General features: G+C 41.0%; 1 protein-coding gene across 6 annotated transcripts in view; it reads right to left on the reverse strand.

Moving 5' to 3' along the window:
- BLNK (B cell linker) overlaps positions 1-24,870 on the reverse strand; it is a 103,019-nt gene that overhangs the window by 45,826 nt on the left and 32,323 nt on the right. For 2 of the 6 annotated variants that reach the window (XM_049809876.1, XM_049809878.1), the window contains exon 1: positions 3,826-3,965. The exons of the other annotated variants lie outside the window; for them this stretch is intronic. In XM_049809876.1, coding sequence (XP_049665833.1) covers positions 3,826-3,872 — 47 coding nt within the window. In that variant the 5' untranslated portion in view covers positions 3,873-3,965. Of the gene's footprint in view, positions 1-3,825; positions 3,966-24,870 lie in introns of those variants that run through there. 6 annotated transcript variants of the gene reach the window in all.

Raw genomic sequence — 24,870 nt, forward strand, 5'->3', positions numbered from 1 at the left:
TGAAACTCCACTTTCTTTCCTCCTTGAGTTTATTTTTGTTCTTTTGTCTTGGTCAAGTCCATTGATGCAATAAACTGCGTTAAAATTCGACTTGAAAAAACAGATGAAGTTTCTGTTTGCTACAATTAACTATTAACAGGAATTAGTAGAACTACTGTAATAAAATATTTTCTTACAGCACAAAGCTAATGTTTAAATATTCCCCATTCATTTTCTCGAAAAGTAAATATTCCCTATAATAAAACATCCTATACATAGAAGGTATCAGTTTACAGTTAAATATCTTTTCACTCCCAAGTGAATTAATTTTCTGTTTACATACATTCAAGAGGAAACAATACCAGAAAATCCTTTGGTAAAGAAAAGCCCTAGTAGATACAGTCAAACTGTCTCTATCAGTAGAAAATTAGTGAAGCCATAAATACCTTCAAATTTGATAGGCAACTAACAGACATTCAGGCCTTAAGGAAACCCCTCTTGATTTCAACAGAATTAGGACTTAAACCCACCTGTTTAGCAAGAGATGTTAAAACAAAATATTGCAAATAAACTGACACACTTGTCCCACCCGAGAAAACAAGTAAATTGCTTTTTTTTTCCACTTGTTTTTCATTTGGGAGTTATGGTTGGAGATAGTGAATTCATGGGTTTTTTTGGGGGGGAAGAATGGCTGCAAATTAATGAAGTCATCAGAAATTAACATGATACTGTGCTCTTGGAAAAGTCTGTCTGCAATCTGGAAGCTGTTGGCTGCATGACCTTAAGCAAGTGAAAGCATGTGGTACACTTCTGGTTTGTGCCATGGTTTGCCTGTCACTGCAGTGGTGATGGTACTGATGCCTTTGAAAACGACTTTGTGATACAGAGCTGAAGACTGCTATGAGCAGAGGGTCATTATTAAGGTTTGTGGTCATAAAAAAAATGCAGGAAGTTTGAAGAGATACTATAGCAGAGTCATATATATAGCAGCTAGAAATTATTTAAAGAACAGAAATCATAGGCTATAGTCTAAGGAAGTTGAACCCCAAAAGAGTCTGCAAGTTTAGTGCTGTATCTTTTGAGTTGCTAACTTCCTGTTACCTTTGCCACCTACCATCTACCCATCTATACATTTGCAGCATAATTTTTTTTTTTTCCCTGAAGTTCAGGCTGAAATCAAGGCATACGACAGCCTGCTATGGCCGCATGGCTATTGCTCATGTATTCACTCTACAGTTTAGAAAACCATTCAAAGTACCAAAGTATTGTATGCACCACATAAATTAATTCATCTCAGGGTAAATAACCAAGCCTTGGAATTAATTTTTCCTGACAATATGGAAGCAATTTGAACACAATGTACTCCGAGGGAACGCTTGTATAATAATGCGCATACCTTATAACAAACACTATATGAAAATAATACTGGAATTCCATGAAGTTCCAGCATTCCTATCCAACTGATAGTAAAGTTAATGGAGTGACTTAACTGCAAACAACGTCCACCACAGCATAATAGTTAAAGAGGCACATGAGAACACTTACAGTTCTTACTGTTGTAATAAACAAACAAATAGAATATGTTAAGAATTCAGATCTGACATAAGACTCGCTAATGCAACAGAAAGCTAGGTCTGGTATGCTCAAACACACCCATGGAGAATAGATTAGCTTCGCAAAACCACATAATATCTAGTTTTTCAGGTCTACACTTAAAAAAATCAAAAGCTGTACTCTGACTCAACAGCAGCGCTACTTTAATTTTTGCTGCTACAAAGCAAAAAATTTTAAGAAAGCTGTCTTTAGAAAAATGTGAACTATAATTACACCAATCGAAACTATGTTTGGTAGGAACATTTCTTGCCATTGTCTCTTGGCATATGGATGAAGGTAGGTTTTTCAAGTAACCATTTCGTTCACGTAACATTCAGTGCAAACTCTGAACCATCTATGTGTCTTCCACGCAGATAGGAGGCTACATCAGGAAGTCAACTGCACTGCCAACAAGTCACATAGTGCAAAGGGGTATTCAGCTGTATCAAAGAAGGAAGAAAAGGCTGCTCCCATGTTATGCTGATCTCTTCCTATATTTACACATCTGTCCTAAATTTACACTATGAATATGTACTCATAGAAAGTTCTGCCTTAAATTTTAAAATTTCTGATACTGTAGTAAGACCGTGTAGCCAAATACCCAGGTTTCTGCCAAAGGACATATTTCGACATGCTGAAATTGAAGCATGCGTGCACTTCCACTGCATATAGTGAGGACACTCACACATTTGAGAAATGAGTGCTCTTACATTCCTTGCACAACTACGTTGAATTGGCCATGAGGAGGAGAGAAATAGCTTTTGATACTTCAAGATAATACAGGAAAGCAGAGCTACCTCCTTCTCTTCCTTATTTTACAATAATATTAAAACTTTGGACAAGAGGAAGAGTGTCAGCCAGTGTAAAGATGCAGCAGGGGTGTGATGGCTGCCTTTCTGGTTTAGGGCTTTTGAATTGGTTCACAAACAAGTTGTGGACCGTTATAACCCTCACATGTAGACACCCTCTGTATACTTGAAAGTAATTCTACTTCAATCATTTGCAAAGGTGCAGAAGACACATCCCAGCTACAATTTTATCACTGCAGAGAGCGTGTGTTTTATTTCTTTATGTACCAGCAACTGTCTTGACGGCATCAAACTTTCCATGCCATCACTCAGCTTATTATCTTGAGATAGCTAGTTCAGACCAACATTGAGCACTTGACACCATTTAGACCATTTTAAGGTGATAAATTGCCAACAAAGAGGAAATTCATTGTCTTCTTCCCCCTGTCCATTGAACCTTCCACAGAGTTCTTGCCTGTGCTGTAAGATGCAGTCTGCGAGGCTCTTATTAGGTGTGCCTGGCTGAGGAATATAAAGGTCATTGGAGCTCTTCAAGTAGACTCCCTCCTAATATTTCAACAGTATGGAAAGAGTAGACATCAAGAAATACTATTCCATCAAAATTAGCTTTACAAGGGATTATTCTGATTTGCATGAAGGCTTCTGAGGAGGGGCCGAGAAACTTGACAATTGTTTATAAATTAGTATTGAGTGCTTGAGTTATTTTATGAAAAAATATTTTTCAGTATTCCTTATTTTTCAGGGGAAGAAAAAGTTTCTATGCTACTTTAATCTGAAGCAGGACTTCTTTTAACTATTCAGAAATAAGAAAAAAAAGTCACGATGAAAGAGCCTTGAGGTACCAACTCCACCAGCACACCAATCGAGTCACACTAAAAATACTTCAGTAATGGTCAGCTTCTGCTTTTTTCTTCTCAAACCCTGTATTTAACATCGTTCTGCTTCACTTCGGAACGTTTGCCGGTTTCCAGCTCCCTCTATTCCACCAGTTCTTTCGAAGATCAGGAAATATTACAGAACTTAACTGCAAAAGCCATCTTCACAGGTCACTCCGATTAAACCACGAAGCCATTAATTAGCTTTTTCTAATTCGCACAAGGCTCATACATCTTAGTGAGTCAAAGACTGTTTTCTTACAGACACTCCAAAAACATCCTTCTTTTCACTGCAGATGAAGCAGACGCACGTTTTGCTTTGAAATCTGCGTCCCATTAACTGCTCCAGACCCGCGTTTACCTTCCGCCCTTCCCCGCACCGCCCCGGCGACCGGCGGTGACCCCGTTTTACTCCCGCACTTCTGCCAACTTCCTTGTGCCTCCGAGTCTCCCAGTCCCGCCTCGCTCCCCTGCGGAGAGCGGCCCCCCGTCCTCCCGCCGTGCCCGCAGGACCCCCGCGGCCCCGCTCCCCACTCGCGGAGGAGCCCCGCGAGCGGAGCAGACCCTACCTCAGCTTCTCCCCGGCCGGCACGGTCAGCTTGTTCAGTCTGTCCATGCTCCGCGCTGCGCCGGCACCCGCCGCCGGGACACGCCGCGCTCCTCCCCGCCCGGCACCTGCCGGCGCGGCCGCTTCCTCCCGCCGGGCTGGGCTGGGGTCAGCTCCCTGCCGGAGCCGCGACGCGGAGCGCGGCGGAAACTCGTCTGCCAACGCTGCCTCCCCCGGGTTACATCCCGCCCGCTGCCGTGCCGGTAGTTGAAGCCTCCGTCCGTCCGTCCGTCCCAGCCGCAGGCACTCAGCAGAGGAGGGACCCGGTGCTCGGGGCGCCCGGCCCGGCCCCGCCCCCTGCGGCCCGGCCCGGCCCGGCCCGGCCCGGCCCGGCGGCGCGCACAGGTGTTTGCGGAACCGGGCGCCCAGGTGGAGCCTTTGGAAATGGAAGCGTCAAGGCCTCGCTAACGCCCTCCGCCCTTTTTCGGAGTGCCTTAGGGAAGCCCTGGCTTGGCCTTTGAGAAAGACGAGCCGGCAGTTCGGATCCCCCGGTTTTACAGCGAACCGGTTAGGTTTCGGGGAGCTTCAGTGGGCTGTGGCAGGGCCAGGTAACCCTCTCAGCGGCGTGCCCAGCCCCAGGTGACTTTGCAGGCTGCGGGGACCGAGGCGAGCTCCCCGCTCCCCTTTCGTCCCTGCTCCGCTGCGCTTCCCGGCCAGGATGTGCCAGGTAGCAACCTGCTGCCGTGGGCACGTTCCCTCCCCAGAGGTTCTCCAGCAAAGCTAGAGGAAACCGTCCTGTTATCCCCATCCTTCTGAATACAACTGTAAGGGAAAAAAAAGGTTTCCTCACCCTGTTTCTTAAACTAAGGCAGGAGCAATCCCTGATCCTTCCAGTGACACAGGGCGAGGCCGTTCCCACCCAAGAGCTAAGCAGCCGATCTGTGTTTTATGGCTCTGATACCTCTGAGCCTGGGATTTTTTGGCTTAGTCTTGGGCTCAACCATTTTTTCCTCTTTAAAGATGAACTTTACAGGCAGCTGGTTGCTTCTGAGGGGCAATGTAAGCAGATATTCGTGTTCAGCCTTTATCCTGAAGTGCTGATGAACTTGAATTCTGCACCTTTGGAGGATGACTGCTGTCACTCTCTTTCTGTATCTTTGGCCTGTCTGCAGCTTAGTTTATAAGCTAAGTCTGCTCTAGGCAGGAAACCTACTCGTTCTTTTTTAAAAAATGTACAACTGCATCATGTTAATATGTTTGGATAAGTACAATATGTTTTGAGGACACCTGATGTTATTTCTTAGGGAGATTCTCATTGCCACTTAGGCTAGATTTTCACATGGATATGTCTTCTCCCCAGATCGTACTGACTACAGTTTTCTCTTGTGAAAATGTAGGAGCAAACCAGACTTTCCTGGTTAGTGCAGAAGACTCTGGGGAAACAGCCTGCCACGAGATTCATGTCTTTGGTAACAGTACTGCTCTGATCTTGGCATGGCTGACTTTTTTGTTTCTCTGAGCTTTCAACAGGGCAATCACTTGATATTTGCATACAGTATTTCTCTAGGGAGGGCCCATAGTGAACAGATTGCCCCTTTTGGGGTATCTTAGTAAGTTTGGGGGCTTTAAGGAATAACCTAATAATGTTGAATGTCGTTTACTACACAAAACTTTGGAATTCCACCTTGCAATGTATCTGTTTATGAACTGGATGCTTTTGCTGGTTTACTCCCTAAAAGTTATTTTTGAAAATTAAATTAATTTTGAATTAGTTAAAATTAACACTCTGGCAATGTGAAGAAGTGGGCATAAATAAATTGCAGCATCGCTTTGCTTTTTGCTTATATAATCTTCCCGCTCTATCTAAGCATGTATCAGAATACGGGATTTGCTCGGTAGGCTCATGCAGTGATTTCTCTTACACAACGGCTGCCTCTTGCCTGACTGTCACAGAAATCCCAGACCTTTTCCCTTTGAGATCTTTGGTGGCAGCCTGTCATTTGCACTGCCGTGCTGGTTTCGCCTTGTTTCTTCCTGACTCAACAGTTTACAGGTTTAGTTTTAATGCTCTGCGGTGCCCGGCGCGGAGAGCTTTCACGCCTGTCCTCGCAGCGCTGTCGCCTCGCTGCTCCCGACGAGGGGCTGCTGCTGCTGCCCTGTGCTCAGGGCAGTCCCCGAGTCCCCTGCGCTCAGGCCTTGGTGACAGCGCGGCTCACGCAGGATCTCTCACCCCTGTGATCTGCTGGCCCACGTGCTTGCGTAGCTGTGCAGCGAAATGGGCTGGGGAAGGAGTCCGCTACAAACAATCGAGCAAAAAGTCACAAAAAAGGGGGGGGGGGTTTAGCTGCGTCGGTTCCTTGATTTGATTCGGCACACGGGTGTTTGTGAGGGTGCAGCGCGGGCTGAGAGGAATAAGGTATGCGGCTGCTTAGACTGGTACTGCTGCCAAGAAGTTACTCCCGATAAAGTCTCCATTGCACAAGACCTGTTCATGAGATTTTGTGCTGTGAGGCCTGTCCACTGGTCATACCTCAGCCTGCTTCCTTCTTCCATGCACACAGGCGGCCCAATACGCAGTCCTGCTTCACTTCAGTATCTACGAGCGTTACTCACCACCCCATCTCCAGGGGCCCAGGCTGGAGGCGGGGGCCAGGCCCTCACTAACCCCCACTCCAGGAAACACCCTGCCTTCCTCTGCAGGACCCCGGGAGAGCCTGGAGGGGGTGGCAGGTTTGAGACACGCAGCGAACATATTGTCGTGCTATTTTTGTGGTTGTAACCCCAGCAACTGTCCTTCTTTGACCGAATATGCTCATTTGGAGAATGCCAAAGAGGAACTGGGATTTTTCTTACCGCGTGGGTGGCATTTTGACCATAGCGAGGGTTAACACGAAACCCTCCTCCCCAGCCACAAGTGCCATTCTTGGCAAAGGGGCGTTTGTTTCGAGGGATGCCTGTGCCACCTCCACGCTCCCTGGCACATCTGGGGCCAACGAGGACAGTGTGGGACGCACGGTCACCAGCTGGCAAGTGCTGCTGCCCACTGAGACATGGCCTGGCAGCCTGGACCAGCCTGCACTGCCCAGCTGAGGGACAGGTCCCAGGGGTGTGGGGCATAACGGTGTCCCAGGAGAATATATCTTGGCGTCTTGGATGAGGCTTTATGCAGAGCTGTTCCCACAGTACTGGTCTTCTGAAGCAACATCATTCAAGCCCTTTACCTAGATGGTATTTTCTTATCTAATGTTTTAAGAACCTGCATTCACACAGACTCTGCCATTTTTGTGATTACATAGATAGCCACTAACTTTTTTTTCCCTGCATATGGCTACAAAAGATACAGGATAAATTCCTGGCACCGTTACTTAACATGGGTAATGCAGGATTTGCCGGTAAATTCCCTTGGCCAGAAGGTTCACGGAATATACATGCTTTTTGTATTTTTTTATTTTTGATGCTCAAAATGCCATTGAAATTTTGGAAAAGACCTTCTAAATGCTTGGACAGATTTTCTAAATGCCACTGACTGTTGCAACATAATTTCCTCATCACTGCAAGTGTTGTGGCTTAGTCTGGGTTTGTCTCTCTGATCCTCTCCCAATATGACTGTGTAATTCTCCTTTTATGCTCAAAAATAGCAAGATTTTAAAAAGCAACTTATTTATCTTGTATGTTCAGAAACTGAAATTATTTTTTACCCCCTCTACTATTTTCTGCTGTTTATTTCTCACCATCTCATTCCTTGTCCATGCTGCCTCACACTGACAGTGTGTTTGGTTTCTGTTTAAGAGCTGTGAGGTCATCAAGGCATGGTCAAAACCAGACTCGGTGGAACAAACTCTGAGACTGTGAGTATCCTACCTTCATTTGGTCAAAATTTGCTGTGAATTGCCAGATATTTCCTGTTTACTCAGGGCTGCAGTTTTCTATACCCTATTGTTAAGATAATTTATGGTTTGACTTTACTCCTCTGAGTAGATAGAAAACTCCTGTAGCACAAAACCAAGGGATCAGAAGACCCGTCTGAAGCATTTTGGTCCTTGGTAAGTGGTGTTCCTCGATCAGAAGAAGCATCTTCATACAGAGCCAGTCATTGTAGAGAAACCATTAGGCAAAATCCAGAGTTTGACTGCTATCACTGAAAAGGCTGATAGTTTTTCTTGGCTGAAGTTTTCTCTTGGTGACTGCTTTTTCTTATTTCCACTGAAATTAATGCTGTCTAGTTTAATACCTTCCAGTACATGATTTGTATGGTTTGGGCTTGCCAGGAATTCCTGCTGAAGCTACTGATATCGCTACTATTCATATTACAGTGTTAAATTTTATATAAAATACCAGCTGTCCATATCTTCCTTTTAAATTCGTAAGCTTTGATGCTAACACCTTTTTATGGAGACCATTCATGCCATTGTGTTAATGTAGGTTACGGATTATGACTAGGCTTAGTCTAGGGAACCTAGGGGCCTGTTTGAGTTCCCGATCTGGGTTGGCAGCCAAAGGCACATCCTGACTGCATAGTGGTGTGAGGCTCAGTGATGCAACAGCCTCTGCCCATAGCCTTCTCTGCATGACAAGAAAACCCAAGGTATGTGTCCCAGGCAGCAGCTGTGGCACACAGGAGAGATGGGCAATCAAGCTGCAGGGAAGAGTGTGAAACGTCCAGGCCAGTGTATAGGTACAGCCTTGGCCCTCAGTTGCCATTTCTGGACTCCTAGGATTTCACATAGTTGAAATAAAAAGCAGAGAATTGTAAACTGTATCATGTAGCATAAAAATTTAGAATGAGAAGGTGAATAAAAAGAACTGCAAATGGATTAGTTGAAAACATCACTTTACAGTAAATCTTTTTAATGTTGGGGTTTTTTTTATTTATTTTTAATGCTTTGAGGAGACAGTGCTGCATCAAAGATCTCAATGAACTATGCATGAGTATTTCAAGAGGAAGCTATTTTTTACAGATTACATTAATGCTCATAGATACAGTCTAGTGCCTTCAATGTATATAAAACAGCTGAGAAACCTGATTTGAAGTAAGCAATTGATTTGATAACAAGGTTTCAATTTTATTCATAACAAGACCATATAAGACTTACTTTTTCTCTCAGTCATGCTAGAAAACCCATTTCTTAACCCCTTCTTAATTAGCATGATTTTCTCTCCAACATTAATTAGAGAAGGTTGTGCCAAAATTTTTTCTTAAAAGTACTCAGGAGTCAAGGGTGCAACTGTTCTTTATAGGAAAGAATTCTTCACGTGGATTTCATGTACAACCTGTCTTGCCAAGTAGCTAGTGTGGTTTTTCATTTTGACTTTCCCACTTCCAGGCAATGTGGGGAACCACAAGATGTTGAAGATTTTACTCTTTAAAAGACAGTTTTGTGAGCTTTTGCTTGGCTTTTCCTTCAGGAAGTCCTTACAAAAGAGCAGCAATGTAAGATCTCCTGAGCAACATGTAAAAAGATTGAAAATTCACTTAAAAATTTCTGTCTGATTTTACTGTCTTGAGGTCATAGTATTTCACCTAGCTCAGAGGTACTTCTCCCCGCCGATACCTACACACTGTCTTAAATCTCTCTCAGACTCTGACAATTGCTTCAAAGAGAGTATTTATTCATACATAAAGGTCTCTTTAAAATTTGAGTCTACTGCTTGAGCTCTGACTTCGTGCTACTGCTGGTATAGCACTAAAGGTGAGAGCTCCAACCATGGAAGCAGTGTAATGTGGATGCAAATGTAGCCAGTCAGTAGCAGGAATTTGGCTTGATCAGTCTGTGTTCACATGAAAGTCAGTAAATGATTGCTACAGTTCTGTTTTTCAAGGCTGTGGAAGCTTAGTGAAAATAGCCCAAATTTATACCACCTACGTCTGAATTGGAAAACAGCCCAAACTCACACCACCTGAATCTGAACTGGATTCTGTAGCCATGTTGCAGGCTTGAATTTTTCCTAAAGGCCTGCTATTTTGAAGTATGTTGTATGTATTTGATCTCTTCTGCTTTCAGAATATCTGTAGGAAGATGTGCCAGCAATGTGCTGTGGGGATGAAGAGCGGAGGGGAAATGGAGGGTTAGCAGTAGACGATCACATGCTGCGAATGCAAATTTGTGGGACTTGGTGCCAGGCCAAAAGAGCACTCAAACTCTATTGTTTAAACTGTGTCAATTTAGACATAGTTTTGGTTCCCCTTGATTTCTATTTCGGTTGATAAACTGCCTACTTAACTTGCCGTTCAGTGTCCCATAGCTGGTATTTGGAAACCATGAGATTATGGAACATGATTTCTCATGACATTCTCTGTTATTTACTACTTACTGATTGCTATAAACAGGTGAAACACTGCTGCTTCATGTTTAAAATAATACATCTCTGTTTTTTCCAAGCAGTGCTCTCAAACTAACTCTCAGATTAACTGGTCTGCCTGAATGGATTTTTTCCATTTTCAGGGTGCATATAAGCTGTTTTAAACTAGAAGACACTACTTGTACAGAAGAAGTTACATGTGGGCATTTAGTTGTGTCTTAGCAGATAAGAGGAAGGTACTCTTCTGTCCCAAGTATTTTTAAATAATACTAATTTTCAGAAGTTTTAATCTTGTCACTGTGGGTCAAATGGCTTAATGCCACAGTGTTAATTTTGGAAGACTCCTAGCAACTGCCCTAGAAATCGTAAAGCTTTAATCTGTTATCACTTTGGATACTAAATAGCACATTCAAAATTGTTCATATAGTAATAGTAGTAGGAGATGGATTTGAAAGTGCAACTCCAAATTTAATTGAACGGGATTTGGGTTTGTCTTTAGGCTCACTGGAGGAAACATGCTGTATGTGTAGGCATGTACTCTGGAGTAGGCAAAGATGCAAAACCAGTACATTTAGTAGGATTTTCTCATTACGGGTCTTCTGAGCAAACTCATTTTAGCACCTGTGGAGAAAATGTGTCTTATTTCTCTGGGGACAAATGCACTGTGTAAAAAGCTGCACTTCTGCTTTTCAGTTTTACTGTCACCTGTTCCACATGCACACAGAAACATCAAGTTTGCTCTTTCAGACAGACTGATTATTTAATGTTAAACTGAAAGCGTTTGAGGTCAGATTGCCTTGGAGGCAGTGACCCATGTTGAAGCCAACTGACAGCTACAGTGACTCTGAAGAACAGTGCTGCTGCTCGGTCTGCAAACCTTATCCCCTTCCAGCAGTCAAGAGCGACTGCAACAGAGATGCTCGTAACTGGCCAGTTTTAATCTAGCTCTGATCCTAACGATGGAAGGGAGGGCGTAGGGGCACGGGCTTCTTTGCAGACTGGCAAGCCACTCTTGTTTCTGACTTTTCTCTGGGGCTTGTATACCCTGCTCTCATTCCTCCTCGTCTCTTACTGCAACTGGATTAAACCTTGGGCTGCTTTGCTTCCCTTCCGTCCTCCTGTTTGCGGTGTGGATTTACGCTGGAGGGTACCCAAGAGGCCTTAGCGAGAGTGCTTAGCGGAGTGGGTCATTTGGCCCTGGCACTGAGAATGAGACTTGCAGCGGGCAGAGGAGGATGGGGGAGAAGCGTCTTGTGTCCGTCATTTCTGCATGTGCCTACTGAGCATCAGTCAGAACTGTCAGACATAGGTAGTGAATGGTCTAAATATGCTTGTGTCCCTGCTGACAAAATCGCTGTGTATATTCACACAGATAAAAGGTTGCACAAAGTTTTCAAATTTCAAAATGGAAGGGATGTCCTAAAATGAGGTTATTTTTGTATAGCACTGGTACTGTTTACACATATCACGATGCCTTCAGTACCTGGAAAAAATGCTGAAAAACCAATAGTTTTAAATCACTTCTTTCCTGCACTGGCCTGTAATACATACAGCCAAGGAAAAGGGTTGGTGCGTCTTTTCTCTGGCACAAATGGGTAATCTGCACTGCTTCACTGACCATAATAATGGCCGCTTGAGCATTTTCCTGTTGCTGCTTAGGAACAGGAAAAATACTTTTGTCTGTAGTCAAAAGGTGTTTCCACCTTCTTAAGACTGCTCTCTTCTGTTTCTCGGATAACTGGAATTGCTTAACACTATGTTCTGGGAGCAGAAATGTCACCAAACAGAAAAAGTGCCCAAAGTCTTTCTCAGCCAAAAGTATAGTGGATTTGAAATACTGCCTTCAAAAAAGACAGTGAAGTGATCAAGAAGATGGGGGACTTTCTAAAGAAAGAAATTATATTATTAAATTAAAAAGTAGCAAATTACTATTTGAAATAATAACATTTTATGACCAAAGGCTGTGAAATGAGATAAACAGTTTCATGGGATGCTCTCTTCTGTGGAGAAAAATTGCTCAGACTTGTAACTATAGCCATGAAATTTTTCTGTTGTCTAAGAATGCAAATTTTGTGAATTGTTGCAAAGAATATGTTTACGCAGTTGGTAACTTTAATTGCATTAAGACTACAAAACTGTAGCAGATGAATAGGAGTGCCACACTATATCAGAGTGGGTTATTATTTTTATATATCCTATTTGGAAGAATTTATTGCTGTAGTACAGCATTTAAAAGAGTTATTTCATAAATTTGTGGTCATAAAAGCTTGCATCTTTTACTCTCATAGTATATTGGAAGAAAAAAGTCTACATTTAGTATCAAACACTGGGTTTCAGAATAACTGTTTCTACTTCTTTTTGTCATCCCTTCAGATTTAAAATATAAAGGGAACTCGGGGAGAAGGGAAACAAGAAAGAAAGTTTGATAGAAGTCTACATGTAAACAAAGACTTATATGTAAATTTGAATATTCATTGTATTCCAGCAGCACATAGTAATCTTATTCATAAACGATTATCCCTTTTCATTATAAGTTGTTCTAATAGAGAAGAAGAAAGTCACTGCATTGTGGAAGTTACAGTCGAAAATATTTTGGGATTAAAGAAAGTTTCTGACTGGTAGTTTATCAATAATATACATAGATGATAGTCTTACGAGATTTTTGATTTCTGGACACTACTGGATTTTACCAACATCTGCAGCATGGACTTGGGTACTTAAACATTCTCTGTGTTGTAGAGATCTGCCTGGGGTTATGTAATACATTTGAAGTTGTCCTGTTATTGCCACAACAAGTTTGAGTCAGGAATATCTTTATAAACAGACTGATGAGTGAAGACCAGATTGCTATGTACTATTTGTAATTTGAAACTGTTAATAAGGTATATATTATTTGTATAGCTTTTGCTATAAAATGTTCATATTAGTTAGCAAATAGGAAGACAATAGTGATACAATGGAGTCTTCCAGGGAGAAATTATTGGTTTTTAAGGCATCTTTTCCTTGAGGGTTGTGATTTTTTTCAAGCTTAAACCTTTCTCGAGGTTGGTTAACTTTCATCATTCTGTTCACAGGAGAATTTCCCCTTTTATGAAAAAGACTCCTCAAAGTATCATGAGGTTTTAAAGAAATGATAGATTTCTATTATTGTTTGTATTCCTGGTGGAACTGATATCACCAACACTTGCTGAATCAAAGTTCACAGTGTAAATTTATTTGTTTCAATATGGTCCATTGGGGTATTATACCAGCTCAGCAAGTGACAGACTGTTCATACACATATACATATGGAGGCACCCACCCACACTCATTTGCTCATTCTTATCTTCCTTAGGCACCTGATGCGGGCTAATGTCACAAATGTCATATGAATTAGACCTTTGAGCTGACCCAGGATTGCTTTACTTTAAGTAAGCCAATACTCAAGAATATTAGAATAGAAAAAAATGCTGTAATAAAGGAGCAAAATTTTGAGCTTCTTATAGAAAAAATTTTAAGCCTGCCTAAGGTATCTGCTGGAGCTACACCATGGGGCTGCATTTCAAAATGTTCTTCGTGTATTGGTTGTGAATGAACAACACTTTGAATCTGCACAGAAAGTGGGGCTTTCCCGGAAACTGGTGTTCCATCCTGTGGACTCTGCTACGCGCATGATAGGTATAGATACATACTGATATGCTGGGTTTGATTTAGGCTGGTTCTGGGCCATTTACATCTTTAATCCTGAAGAATTTATTCCCATTATTCATTGCGGTAAACAAAGGATCTGATAGTATATTCACCTTGATGATGGCAGACGAGTGTTGCTGAAAAGACATCATCTGTAAGGGCTCTGGTCTGTGAACTGAAATTAGCTACATTTGTTATTTTTCAGTGTTTTCTTAGAGCCGCTTTTTGGTTTGGTTTGTTGTTTTTGTTGGTTTTTGTTTTTTTTAGGTAAAGCTAAAGCCCAATAAAGTATCAATATGAAGGAGGTATATCATACATGTTTAGTACTGCTTTTGGTTAAAAGCTGAAATTGTTGAAATGTTGGGTTTATCTGTAATTTTCAATAAATCCCTGAAAAGGGATTAGCTGGCAGAGAATACCTGTAAGACTGTACATGTGAATCATACTTCTGTTTCTTTAATCAGACAAAATAATGGCAGGAAGTATGTGAATTTGGAATTTTTTTTTTCAGAGTATATTTAAATCTATCTATTTGTGGTCTATATGTGGACAAAACCCATCTAGTTATGAATAATTTCTTAAACATTATTTGTATCAGTATTGTAAAATGAATATAGCTGGTAGTTCATGCTGGCATTTCAAGCAATACAAACAATGCTTTTACTTCTGTGATCTTGAACTGTAACATCTATTCATTAAAGCAACAGCATGGATATGCCTTATATTCCTGTGTATTTCTTCAGAATATTATTGCTTGAGCCAGAGGAATAAAGATAAGGAGGATATATACTGATAAAGGTAATTAATTAGATCAGGCAGATCAGGGATTTAGAAAAGGATCTGATTGCTTTTATGAAATGTATGGTAAGGGAAATTAACTGAAATGGTAAGATATTTTTAGGTTATTCTCTGTATTCTGAGAGCTTTGTGAAATAATAAAAAGCCATGAAACTGGGCAGTGAGGAACTAAATAGGAGAAATGACAGAGCTGTGGTAGCAGGTGTCTGGGGAAACTGAAGTGCCAGAACTGTGAAGAAGAAACTGAGACTTAATGCTCTGTCAAGGATATCATTGGAGAGTACCTAAAATGTGCAATGGCAGTGAGTGGAGGAGAATGGAAAACAGGAAAGCTAGTATAAGAACTGTGAAATACATAAAATCTCTTTTTTTCCCCCCTCAGAACTCTTGACTATTAGGAAAAGCAGGAGATTGTCAGACTTTGAAAAATCAGGCACGGCTTGTGGAAGAATAAAAGAAAATATTTTTTTAAAACAGATCGGGCAATACTCTTCCATTGTAAACAGCAGTCTCAGCCCAGCCCAGGACAGCTTTGGGCAGGGAGACTGAACTACCTGCCTACTTTGGAGAATGTCCTTTCATCCCTCTGTCCTCCAGCAGGTTGATAAAATAAGCTGCGAGAGGTGGTCTGATTAGTCCTAAACTGTAACATGCTGCAGAGAAGCTGCATAGACTGCTGTTAGCGTGCCGAGATTGGCCATAGTCTGGCCTGAAAACACTTCACCTCTTCAAGAGTTCAGAGCATAGCTGAATTTTACTTCTAAGAATTGTAAATAAACATCAAGACTGTAAAGTCAAAGTGTGTTCACACTGTGCAGTAGAGCACAGTGCCAGCGCTGGTGAACAACTGAGCAGTCTCTGGAACAGGACGTAGCAGAGCTGCACCTTGAGACAAGGCATTTCAGATCACGTGCAGCATCCAGTAGTTCAGCAGCTTTCCTGCTTCTGGCAGCTGAGCAGCTCCTGTGCTTGCTGCTAGCTCCTCAGTCCCTACACTGCAACCACTGCAAGTGTACAGATGCTCTGAAGCACTGAAAATTAGAGAAAGCTGCCATGGAAGTTGCCTGTGACTCTTAATTTCATAGATATGTGCATTATGATACTGTCTGTATTTAGGTGGTTACATATATCTCTCCAGAGAGGCTCTCTGATGCTCTGAATCATGTGCTGATGAGGGTTAATACCATCTGTCATGTAGATATGCACAAGTACCATCATGCCAGTGTCTGTGGTGTTACTAAGGAAGTCCTACATTCCTCACATTGGTGTTGCTCTTGGAAAGGGAGTTTATGAGGAAGGTGCTAGTAAAGAGAATTGCTGAATGCCGTTTCTGCGTTTGTTTGGGGCAAATCTTTGAAATATATATTTTTGGCAAGTTTGGTAATTCTATGGCTGGCCACCTGTAGCTGTGCAGGCTGTTGGGTTTCAGGTCTTGAATTCTGTTGCACAAAGTGCTGCTGTGGCATTCCTACCAACTGCACTTCGTCTTTTGCCAGGCCAGCTGCGCTGAACAGCCTCTCCTGAAGCTGTTTCAAGTGACTGGTTGCTACAGCACCAACTGTCTGGCTTGCAGCTGCAACAGGCTCTCCTGCCATGGTCCCTTAACTTCTCCTTGCAGCTCATCTTGTAACTCCTCTACCCTGCTTGTCCAGCTGACCCCATTTTTAAGCACCGCAGTTTTCATGGCTTAGTATCTTATCTCAACCATTTAAGTGCTCTCTTCTCATTTCTGAATTCAAGAAAGTCCGTATGAAAGGGTTTAATACTTTCCTTCATTATCTTAGAAATACTGCATAGACCACCTGCCATCACAGCACAAACGTATCAACTAATGAATGAAGCTCTGCATGCTTATACAAAAGCAAAAAGAGGTTAAGATTTCACTCGTTTTCACAGAGGCTAGTCTAAAGCGAGAAGAATGAAACGTCTCTCCTGCAGAGAGCATAAATATGTGTTGATAACACACTGTAAATTAAATATTGTATTTCTTTCAAAAACTGAGAGGACTCCAGTTTGGAGACTTGGAGCAAAATGAGCCAAGACATCTGCTCTGTTTTCTGCCCAGTGTGTACTTGAGCTGGGGCACATGTGGAATTCTGCTAAAATGAGATTATAAATTAATAGTCCTTCACACTTCATTGCTTGAATGAGCCAGAAGTTATTTTCTTCTGAGTTTTGAGTCCCAGGTGCAGCACTTTCTGACTAGCAAATATGGTTTTCTAAAAGGGAAGAAAGACCAGTGAATCAAAACTACAACCTCTTCTCTGTGGTCTGAGTACAGCCATGTAATAGAGAAAAGGAAAGCACATCAGCTGACAGGGTGGAGGAAAAAGATCCTGTCCAGACATATGATGATGGTGAAGAACCGGTTTGTGATTTGGGCAACAGCTCCCATTTCTGGTTCTGCTTCTGGCTTAGTGTACAAACATAAGCAGGTCATTTGGGTCTGTGTCTTAAAAAGGTGACTTGTTTCTTTGATTTTTGGTACCCAATGTAGGTTGCTCTGCAACTGATATTCTATTGCTATTTAGGCTGGTCTAGAGTACTAACAAAGATAAAAGTTTCTACTTTCACTAAAACTTGGGGAGATTAAACTGACTGTTACATACCTGGCTCTCCCTACAGCTGGACCAGCATATGCTTTTTTCTCAGAGGCTGATCCACTCTTGCTCTTCAAAGAGGGTTAATAGAAATCTAGTATTTTTTTAGCACTAGTGTGTCACACTGTTATCAAAAAAAGTTTGTGATTTATCTTGCTTAATGTCCCTAAAAATAAGCATAGTTTTTCCAATATTAAAGAAACACTTCTATAATTACACTGTTACCCCCCCCCTCCCCCCCCCCCCCCCCCCCCCCGCAATGGCATTCCATAGATGGCTGAGCATGGTAGGGTACCATGAAAGGAGATTGAGCAAGGCTGACCAGTTCTAAAATTTTCTAATCTAGAAGTTGTCCTGAACAGGCTCCAGAACAGAGTGTGATGGAAAATCATGGGGCTGAAGAAGAGGAGGAGACTCTGGAGACAGTTCTAGGCTTGTACCAATGTATATATATTACATATACAGACATAAGCCAGCTAATACTGCAACCTCTGTGCCTCTCTGTATTTTCCTGACTGGGATAGGGAGGAAAAAATGTGCCATGGAAGATACTCAGACAACCTGAAACTGGTTTCCATTGCAGGCATCAAGGGTGTTGGGAAGAAAAATTGGGATTTCCTCTGACATCATCATATCCTATCAGTTCTTTGGTGACCTCCAGATAATATCAACTGGTTTTTCAACTGTTTGAGAACGGGATTATTTTCAGTAAGAAAGGATGGGGAAAAGGACAACATTCTTTTTTTTTCATTGGAGTTTCTGGATGCAATTTTCATTAAAAAGGAAAAAACCCGCCAACTCTGACAATGTATCTGTAACCCTGAGGCATTCCTCATCATTGCAATAGTGATAATTCAGTCTAACAGTAGTATGTGCATAAAGAAAGCCTTTTGTTGTATATTCTTTCTACTCGGCCCAGGGGCAGGAATACAGTCCACGGAACCACAAGAACTAAAACACTGCCAAGTTAGTTTCCACTTTAATCACAGCTGCAATACTGTAACATGATAACATCTGAACTGCCATCATTGCTCTTTGGAAAGTAGTAAGACCCCAGCAAATATCTGCATATCGGAACTTGATCAGAAAATACAGACTTGTATATTTGGTGTATTTTTGTATATTTTCAACCTTTGAGAGAACTGTATTGCTACTATTTGTACTATCTTTTTCAAAGACTGGATGCTGTTTTATTTACAGTCTCTAGTGACTTCCAATGGTTCTTGTATACAGGTGTCTGTTTCCTCTCTACAAGCTCTGCCAAATGTAGTTTCTAGCTACATCTTTATTTTTGGTAACAAAGACAGCCTTGTAATCATGGTTATTTCCTGTCAACTTCACTTAGTATTTTTATACAACTGCAGTTGAAGAAATTGTTTAGTGAGAAAGGCCACTGAAGTAGGGGCTTTTTAGACATTGTATTTGTTTAAAATATCCTTCATTTAAAATTTTAAGGAGTGCTGCAAGACAAGTAAGGCTGTTGCTTAAGTACTGCATCTCTGAGTTTGTCTTAATTGTGAACTATAAGCAGATGGTGGGCTGACAGGAGACAAGTCGCTCATGATCTAAAAGCCATACTGCACAGGACTGAACATAAGGTGATATACATTGCTCTTCAGCTGAACATATTGCTAGCTTGAATGTCTTCTATATTAGGTTAGTTTTCATGCCACCTAGAACACCGTTAATGTAATGCCACATTGCATCTCCGTGTCCAGTTTAGGAAGAGAGTTTGTTTGAAAATGTCTTCTGTGTGGTCGCAGTTGTAGGAGAATGTGATGTGCAGAAATAGTTTCTCCTTTGTGCAATTTTCTTTACGCATTATTTTCGGTATAAAGCAATGCATAAAATACAAATTCACTGTTTCTCTATGGAAAAGTATCAGATACTATTGGACTTAAATAGTGGACAGCATATTTTGCCAAGATAGACTATCATAAATTTTTGACAGATCTCAAAAATATGGCAAAGCTTGGTTAGAAGATTGGATTGGATTTCCTTAGTACTAGGAAAGGTGCCCAGTTATAGATTCATAGTATTGGAATGTGTCTGTGTTCACCTGACTAGGTACTTCTTTTGACATGGAGCTGAGATGGGGAAGGTGCTCTGATTAAACTGTGGTCTCAGGTTCAGATCCTTGCGGTCTATGGTGGTGCCACAAGGCTTTTAAGTTCCATTCTTTCATTGTTAAGCTTTGGCAAAACACTTCAAAAATTATTTCAGAATACCAGTTTTGCCTGGCTTTAGATTTAAGATAGTATGGTGAACAGTCTAGTTACAAGAGCAGAAGTGAGCTTCCTAGAAGAACTTGGAACACAATATGCTCCAGAGCTGTGAGGGGGTCTTTCCTCCTTCTCAAGTAACTGGTGTCATTGCAAAAGTCTCGATTGCTCATGGCAGGATGGAAGAGAAACTGATGTAATGCAAGTGTCTGTTGCCCCCTTTCTGCTGCAGGAGTGTGATATCCTCTGCTGCTGTAAAAGGAGGCAAGATGGTGTTACTTTGCTGAGCAAATATTTCCTAGATCCTCCTCTGAACAGGAGAATATCCAGAATTAATTCTAATCAGCAGGCAATGGCTGCCTCTGTAAATATTTGATGCCTGAGTAGACTTTTGTCATAGCCTTTCTATGCTAAAAATGAGGAAATAATATATAAAAATGTGATTTAAAGTCAAATTCAGATAATTTTGGTTTTTCTTTTGGAGCGTATATAGCAACCAAGCATGTGTCCTGTAGTATGTTTCTGTGACACTAGAGTGGTTATGTAGTGGAAACCTCTTTTAGTCTCAGGTATCATTTTTGTTGGGAGGTCACTGTATGAAGAGGTATCTTCTGAATTTGCAGCCCTGGCCTCTTCCAGTTTTGTGAATAAGTGGAGACTTTGAAAGTGGCATTTAAAGTACATCAAAAACTAAGGAAAGCAAGGAACCAAATCTACATGTTTAGACATAAAACATTCAGCCTGAGTCAGCACTGGTATTTAAATGATATAGCCTAATTAAAAATCCATTATGGTATATCCCCAGAAGAGGGGAAAACCTTTCCTGCTTACTAAGTATTGGCATAAAACTCATCTGCCACCTTTGGTTTTTCAGCTTGGAGCTTTCTCTGGAGTGGAGAAAGTCCAAATGCATGTTGTCACAAGGTTTCTGTACTGCTGCATCTTGCTTAAAGAGAAAGCAAAAGCTCTTTGTCTGTATTATTTCTTAAGGAAACAGCCTAATTCTCATAGAAATCTCACTGATTATTTTAATTAGGGTTTGTCTTTGGTTAGGCAAAGTAATCCACTGAAATAAAAATATAGGGGCAAGAAAGAAAAATATTTCAAAGTGAAACTGAAAGTATCATGTTGCACATGCTACATTTATTTATTGACTACATTTATTTATTAAGAATAAATTTAATAATAATGCCTATGTAATCACACCCTCTAGACAGGATTAGAAAATTCTCTCCATGTGAAATTTGAATGTCATTGTAGTCTGTTAGAAGTCTACTGATTTATTTCTTGACTTCTCTTTTATTCTTAATTTTAACTATTGTCTTAATGTTGATGCCTTCAATTTTCCTGTCTTTTTAATAAGTAAAAATATAACAGAAGAAAATGTATTATGCATGCAAGTGTTTGAGACAATGATTCTCACTAGAAGCATAGACAATGAGTTAAAATGCATTGAAGTGTCTGACTAAATTGTTGAGAAAAGATGGGTGTAAATCTCTGTCACCAGCAGACTAAAAATCATTTTGCCAGCAGAGGTCTGTTTTGAACCATTGTCCTCCTTTGTTGCCTGCAAGCGTGGGGTGGCCCCTGACAGCTGAGAGGGCTGTCTGGCAGCTGCAGAGATGGCAGTATTGGCCACTGCTTGGCCAGTAATCTCCACAATATTCAGATGTCCCCAATGCATGGAACTCCTGTGGCCCGGTGGCCTCACAGCTGGTGAATGGGACCTTGGGAAGCAAGTTACAGCTTTCAACTGCAGTGCAGCTGTACACTTTTCCATACTATTTCAAGTAAAGACATTGCAATTCCTGATGCTTTTCCATTATAGCAACCCTGTGAGATAGGGAAATACTTATTTCCACACTGCAGGTGGGAAAGGAAGCAGGGAACGCTAACATAATTTAGCTGAGTTTACTTAGGCAAAGCAAGGTCTCAAATCCACATTTATGAAATCCAGGTTGTGTGATTATTGGACACCATCACCCTGAAAGATTTTGCTTTGCGAACTCTCTCCTGACCCAGCTACAAAGGGGCTAAGAAGGGATCCAGGCCTTTGCACCTGGTGTATGGAGAACTTGCCTGTGGATTTACATGTTGATGGCTGTGAAAAAGCTGAAAAGTGAATTTTCCACATTAGGTTGTTTACCTTCCTTAATGAAGAAATAAAAGAAAAAATTTGAGGGGGGTGGGGGAACGGGGACAAAAAAGGAGTTGAAGTTTCTAGTTCTTGCAGTTTGAATTATGCAAGTGCAGACATTTCAAGTGGAACATCTCAGAATTGCAAAGGTACTTTCCTGATATGTAACATCTCTTACAATTGAGAATTTATCTATATGTCTCAGGAAAAGACAGCTCCTTTGATTGGAAGGCAAGGATGAAAAATTTCAGTCTGGCCTTATTAAAAATTGTGAACAAATGAAAGAAAAGATGTTAGAAACTAATCTAGAAATCAGTCTTAATTACAGAACACTTACTTGATTTATGAATAGCAAATTTTTCTGAATATACTATAAATTCCTGGTAAAATAAACTAGTAACATTTTCACAGCAGTGAAAATTGGTAGATGTTTATTTCAAGAAAAGGAGATCAAACGCTGCCCACACCATAATTAAACAAAGCCTGTAATTATGTGTTCCTTATCACAGCTCACTTATTATCCAGGATCTTCCATAATTACATGTTGCTATACAGAAATGGTAAACTCAAGACTTGACATCTCATACCTGATTTGCAGGTGAAGATTCTCATTTACCTAGCAATGCAACGTAGCCAGAAAAGGCTTCTGAATTTGTACATACGATAGGGAGCTCTGATTTTGTGGTGAAAGATTCCAGTCCTGATTTTGGAAAACAGTCCCCAGAGCTCATGAGTTGAGAGCAAAATTTATTCTGAGTTTGATTTGGGATGAATTTCTAATCACATTAGCTATAAAGAAGGCCTTCTAATTTCACAGTCCCTGGGAAAGTGAAACTTGAGTAAGCTGAAAGCATTGTGAAACGACTTCTGCATAAACCTCTGATACTGTAAGTCTTGGACTATCTGTACTGAGGTGACTGAGCTGTAATTACATTTCTTTCTCAAGATGTGCTTCCAAATTATGGATGTTTATAACTGAGTTATAGCTTATATGCCGGTTTTGCTGAATACAGTTATAACTACCAATCTTATTTGCACTGCTTATTAAAATGTTAAGTACAGATAGCAAGACAGCATGTTTGGAAAGCACTTAAGTTCGAGTATTCTGAAATATCTGTGCTCTCTTAAAGAGTGCTCCTGAATGTAGTATGATGTTCTACATAGTGTTCTTCCTGGCATAAATTTTAGCACTGAAAAAATGAGCCCATGACTGTAATCAGTGGGTGTTTGAGATTTCTCCAATGGGAAGTATCTAGAGAGTGCTGTTGTACTGCCATTCTTGAGAGTGACCTTGTTCAAGTGTTTTGGGTGACCCCAGGCTTTCAGGGTGAGAGTATATCAACTGAGTCTGCTGTCCAGAGTGAAAAATGCAATGGTGCTTCTGCAGGAGGAACGGCTTTAAGCAAAGGTCAAGGTTTCAACATCAGGACTGTTGAAAACATATAAACCTGCAAAAGCAGTTTGTTGCACAACCCTGGCAGCCAGCTCCAGAGAGCATTGGACTAGTGCCTCAGTAGTCTGATGTCCCGTGTTTGAAAGCAGCACCTCTCTTCTGTTACTGTTTTGGGAAGTGGGGAAGGAATCTTTCACTATTGCATTTCATGGATAGGATAGGACACTAGCAGAGCACCCTGATAATTTCACTACTATATTCAGTAGCTTTTCAGAAGCAACCTAGGTAGACCTGTGGCTTTAAGTGTTGATGAGAACTAGTTTACATCAGGCTGTCATTAGGCTGTCAAAGCCAATGCTAATTGAAATAACAGAGTATAATAAGTGTCTTCATGAAAAGTGTAGTGCAAAACCCGTTTATTTCAGAGTATCAAAATGGAATTACTATGACAAACTCTTCCCAGAGAAAACATTTTGTCTTTTTTGCCCCTGTTATCTTTTCCCCTTAAAGAACAGGTAGAGTATTGACTAGAGGGAAAGAGCCTTCCATTGAGTTAGCGGAGATATTTGGTGCAGAAGTCAGGGAAGCATACCCATGCATGGCTGCAGATTGCTCCTGTAGTACATCTGTGATGGGATTTCCTAGCAGAATGTAGAATAACTGTGTCTTTTAGTTCACAGAGCATTTACAGCCTTCTAGGCTCAAAATCTTTCTTATGGAAAAGAGCACTGTATTGCACTAGTGAGACCTAGAATGGGAAAGGCAAAGAGCCTTTGACAGTGGCACATCAGGGGACCTAGCTTCTGTCTAATGAAGCCCCAGGAAGAAACTTTCATAATAGGCAGAGACCTGAAGCACAGGCCACTGCCAAGAGAAACACAGGATTTTGGTCTCACCTTGTCTGGAGATTACTATTTTTCTGGTTATCTATCCTTAGTGGTTTGGTCCATTGGGGATTACCTGCTGTAAGAACAGACTTGAACAGGCCTGTTCATCTGGCTTAGGTGGATCAATGTGGACCTTTCCCAGTTAAAACAGGCAAACTGTTCAAGTGCTAGAAACTCAGGCAATTTTTGCAACAGCAAGTAGTAAGATGCAAGAGCCAAAGATTTTAGAGTGAAGGTTAGTGGTAGGGATGTGATCCACACTATGCATTTCAGGAGTTTTGTTGCTTTGGACTTGATCTACCTTGGTCTTTTGCCTTGTATTTGACAACAGAATTCATATTACAAAACACCATTGTTATTCCAATACACAGTTTGAGAATCCAAAGCTTGAACGCCCACATCAGTAGAAGCCCAGCTGTTGGTCTCAGTTCAGTAGATTTCTGTTTGCCCCAATATTGTAGTAGATCAGATTCATGTATATCATAGAAAGAGAGGTCACACCCTTGGTTAACTTTATATTCATGCTCTCTACATTTTCTCTCAAAATGATGTCCCAATAGACTTAATTACTTTGCAAGAAAGTCCTTTGATATTTTCCTTACTCATCTAGTTAATTATTAAAACAAACCAGAAGAATATTAACTTATTGTCTCATCAAATTATTATCAATAAGAATAGGATTTTAATGGGTAAATATGCCTCCATGTTCCTCCAGTTCCTTACCAATAGAATGGGATTCAAAAAAGAATTCTGGTTTTGTAAATAGATACAATTTCCAGGTAGGGAAAAAACCCCCCACATGGAATAGTAACAACCATTAGGTGAAGTAGAGCAACTCAATTGACCGAACTCTTCTTGGTTTCATTGGGTTATAGAGAAAACTCCCTGTTATTATTTCTGTGCAGTAATACAAGAGAAATAATATACTTGAACATTAAGGATATCCTTCTAAATGAAGTTCATTTGTCACAAATTACATGAAGGTATTTACTGTGTTATACCTGTATTTGCTTACTCAGAATTCTATTTAAATTACTTTTAACATAGCACTTTGTTAATCT

Source organism: Accipiter gentilis, chromosome 9, assembly GCF_929443795.1.
Source record: "Accipiter gentilis chromosome 9, bAccGen1.1, whole genome shotgun sequence".
NCBI classification, from domain to species: Eukaryota; Metazoa; Chordata; class Aves; order Accipitriformes; family Accipitridae; genus Astur; species Astur gentilis.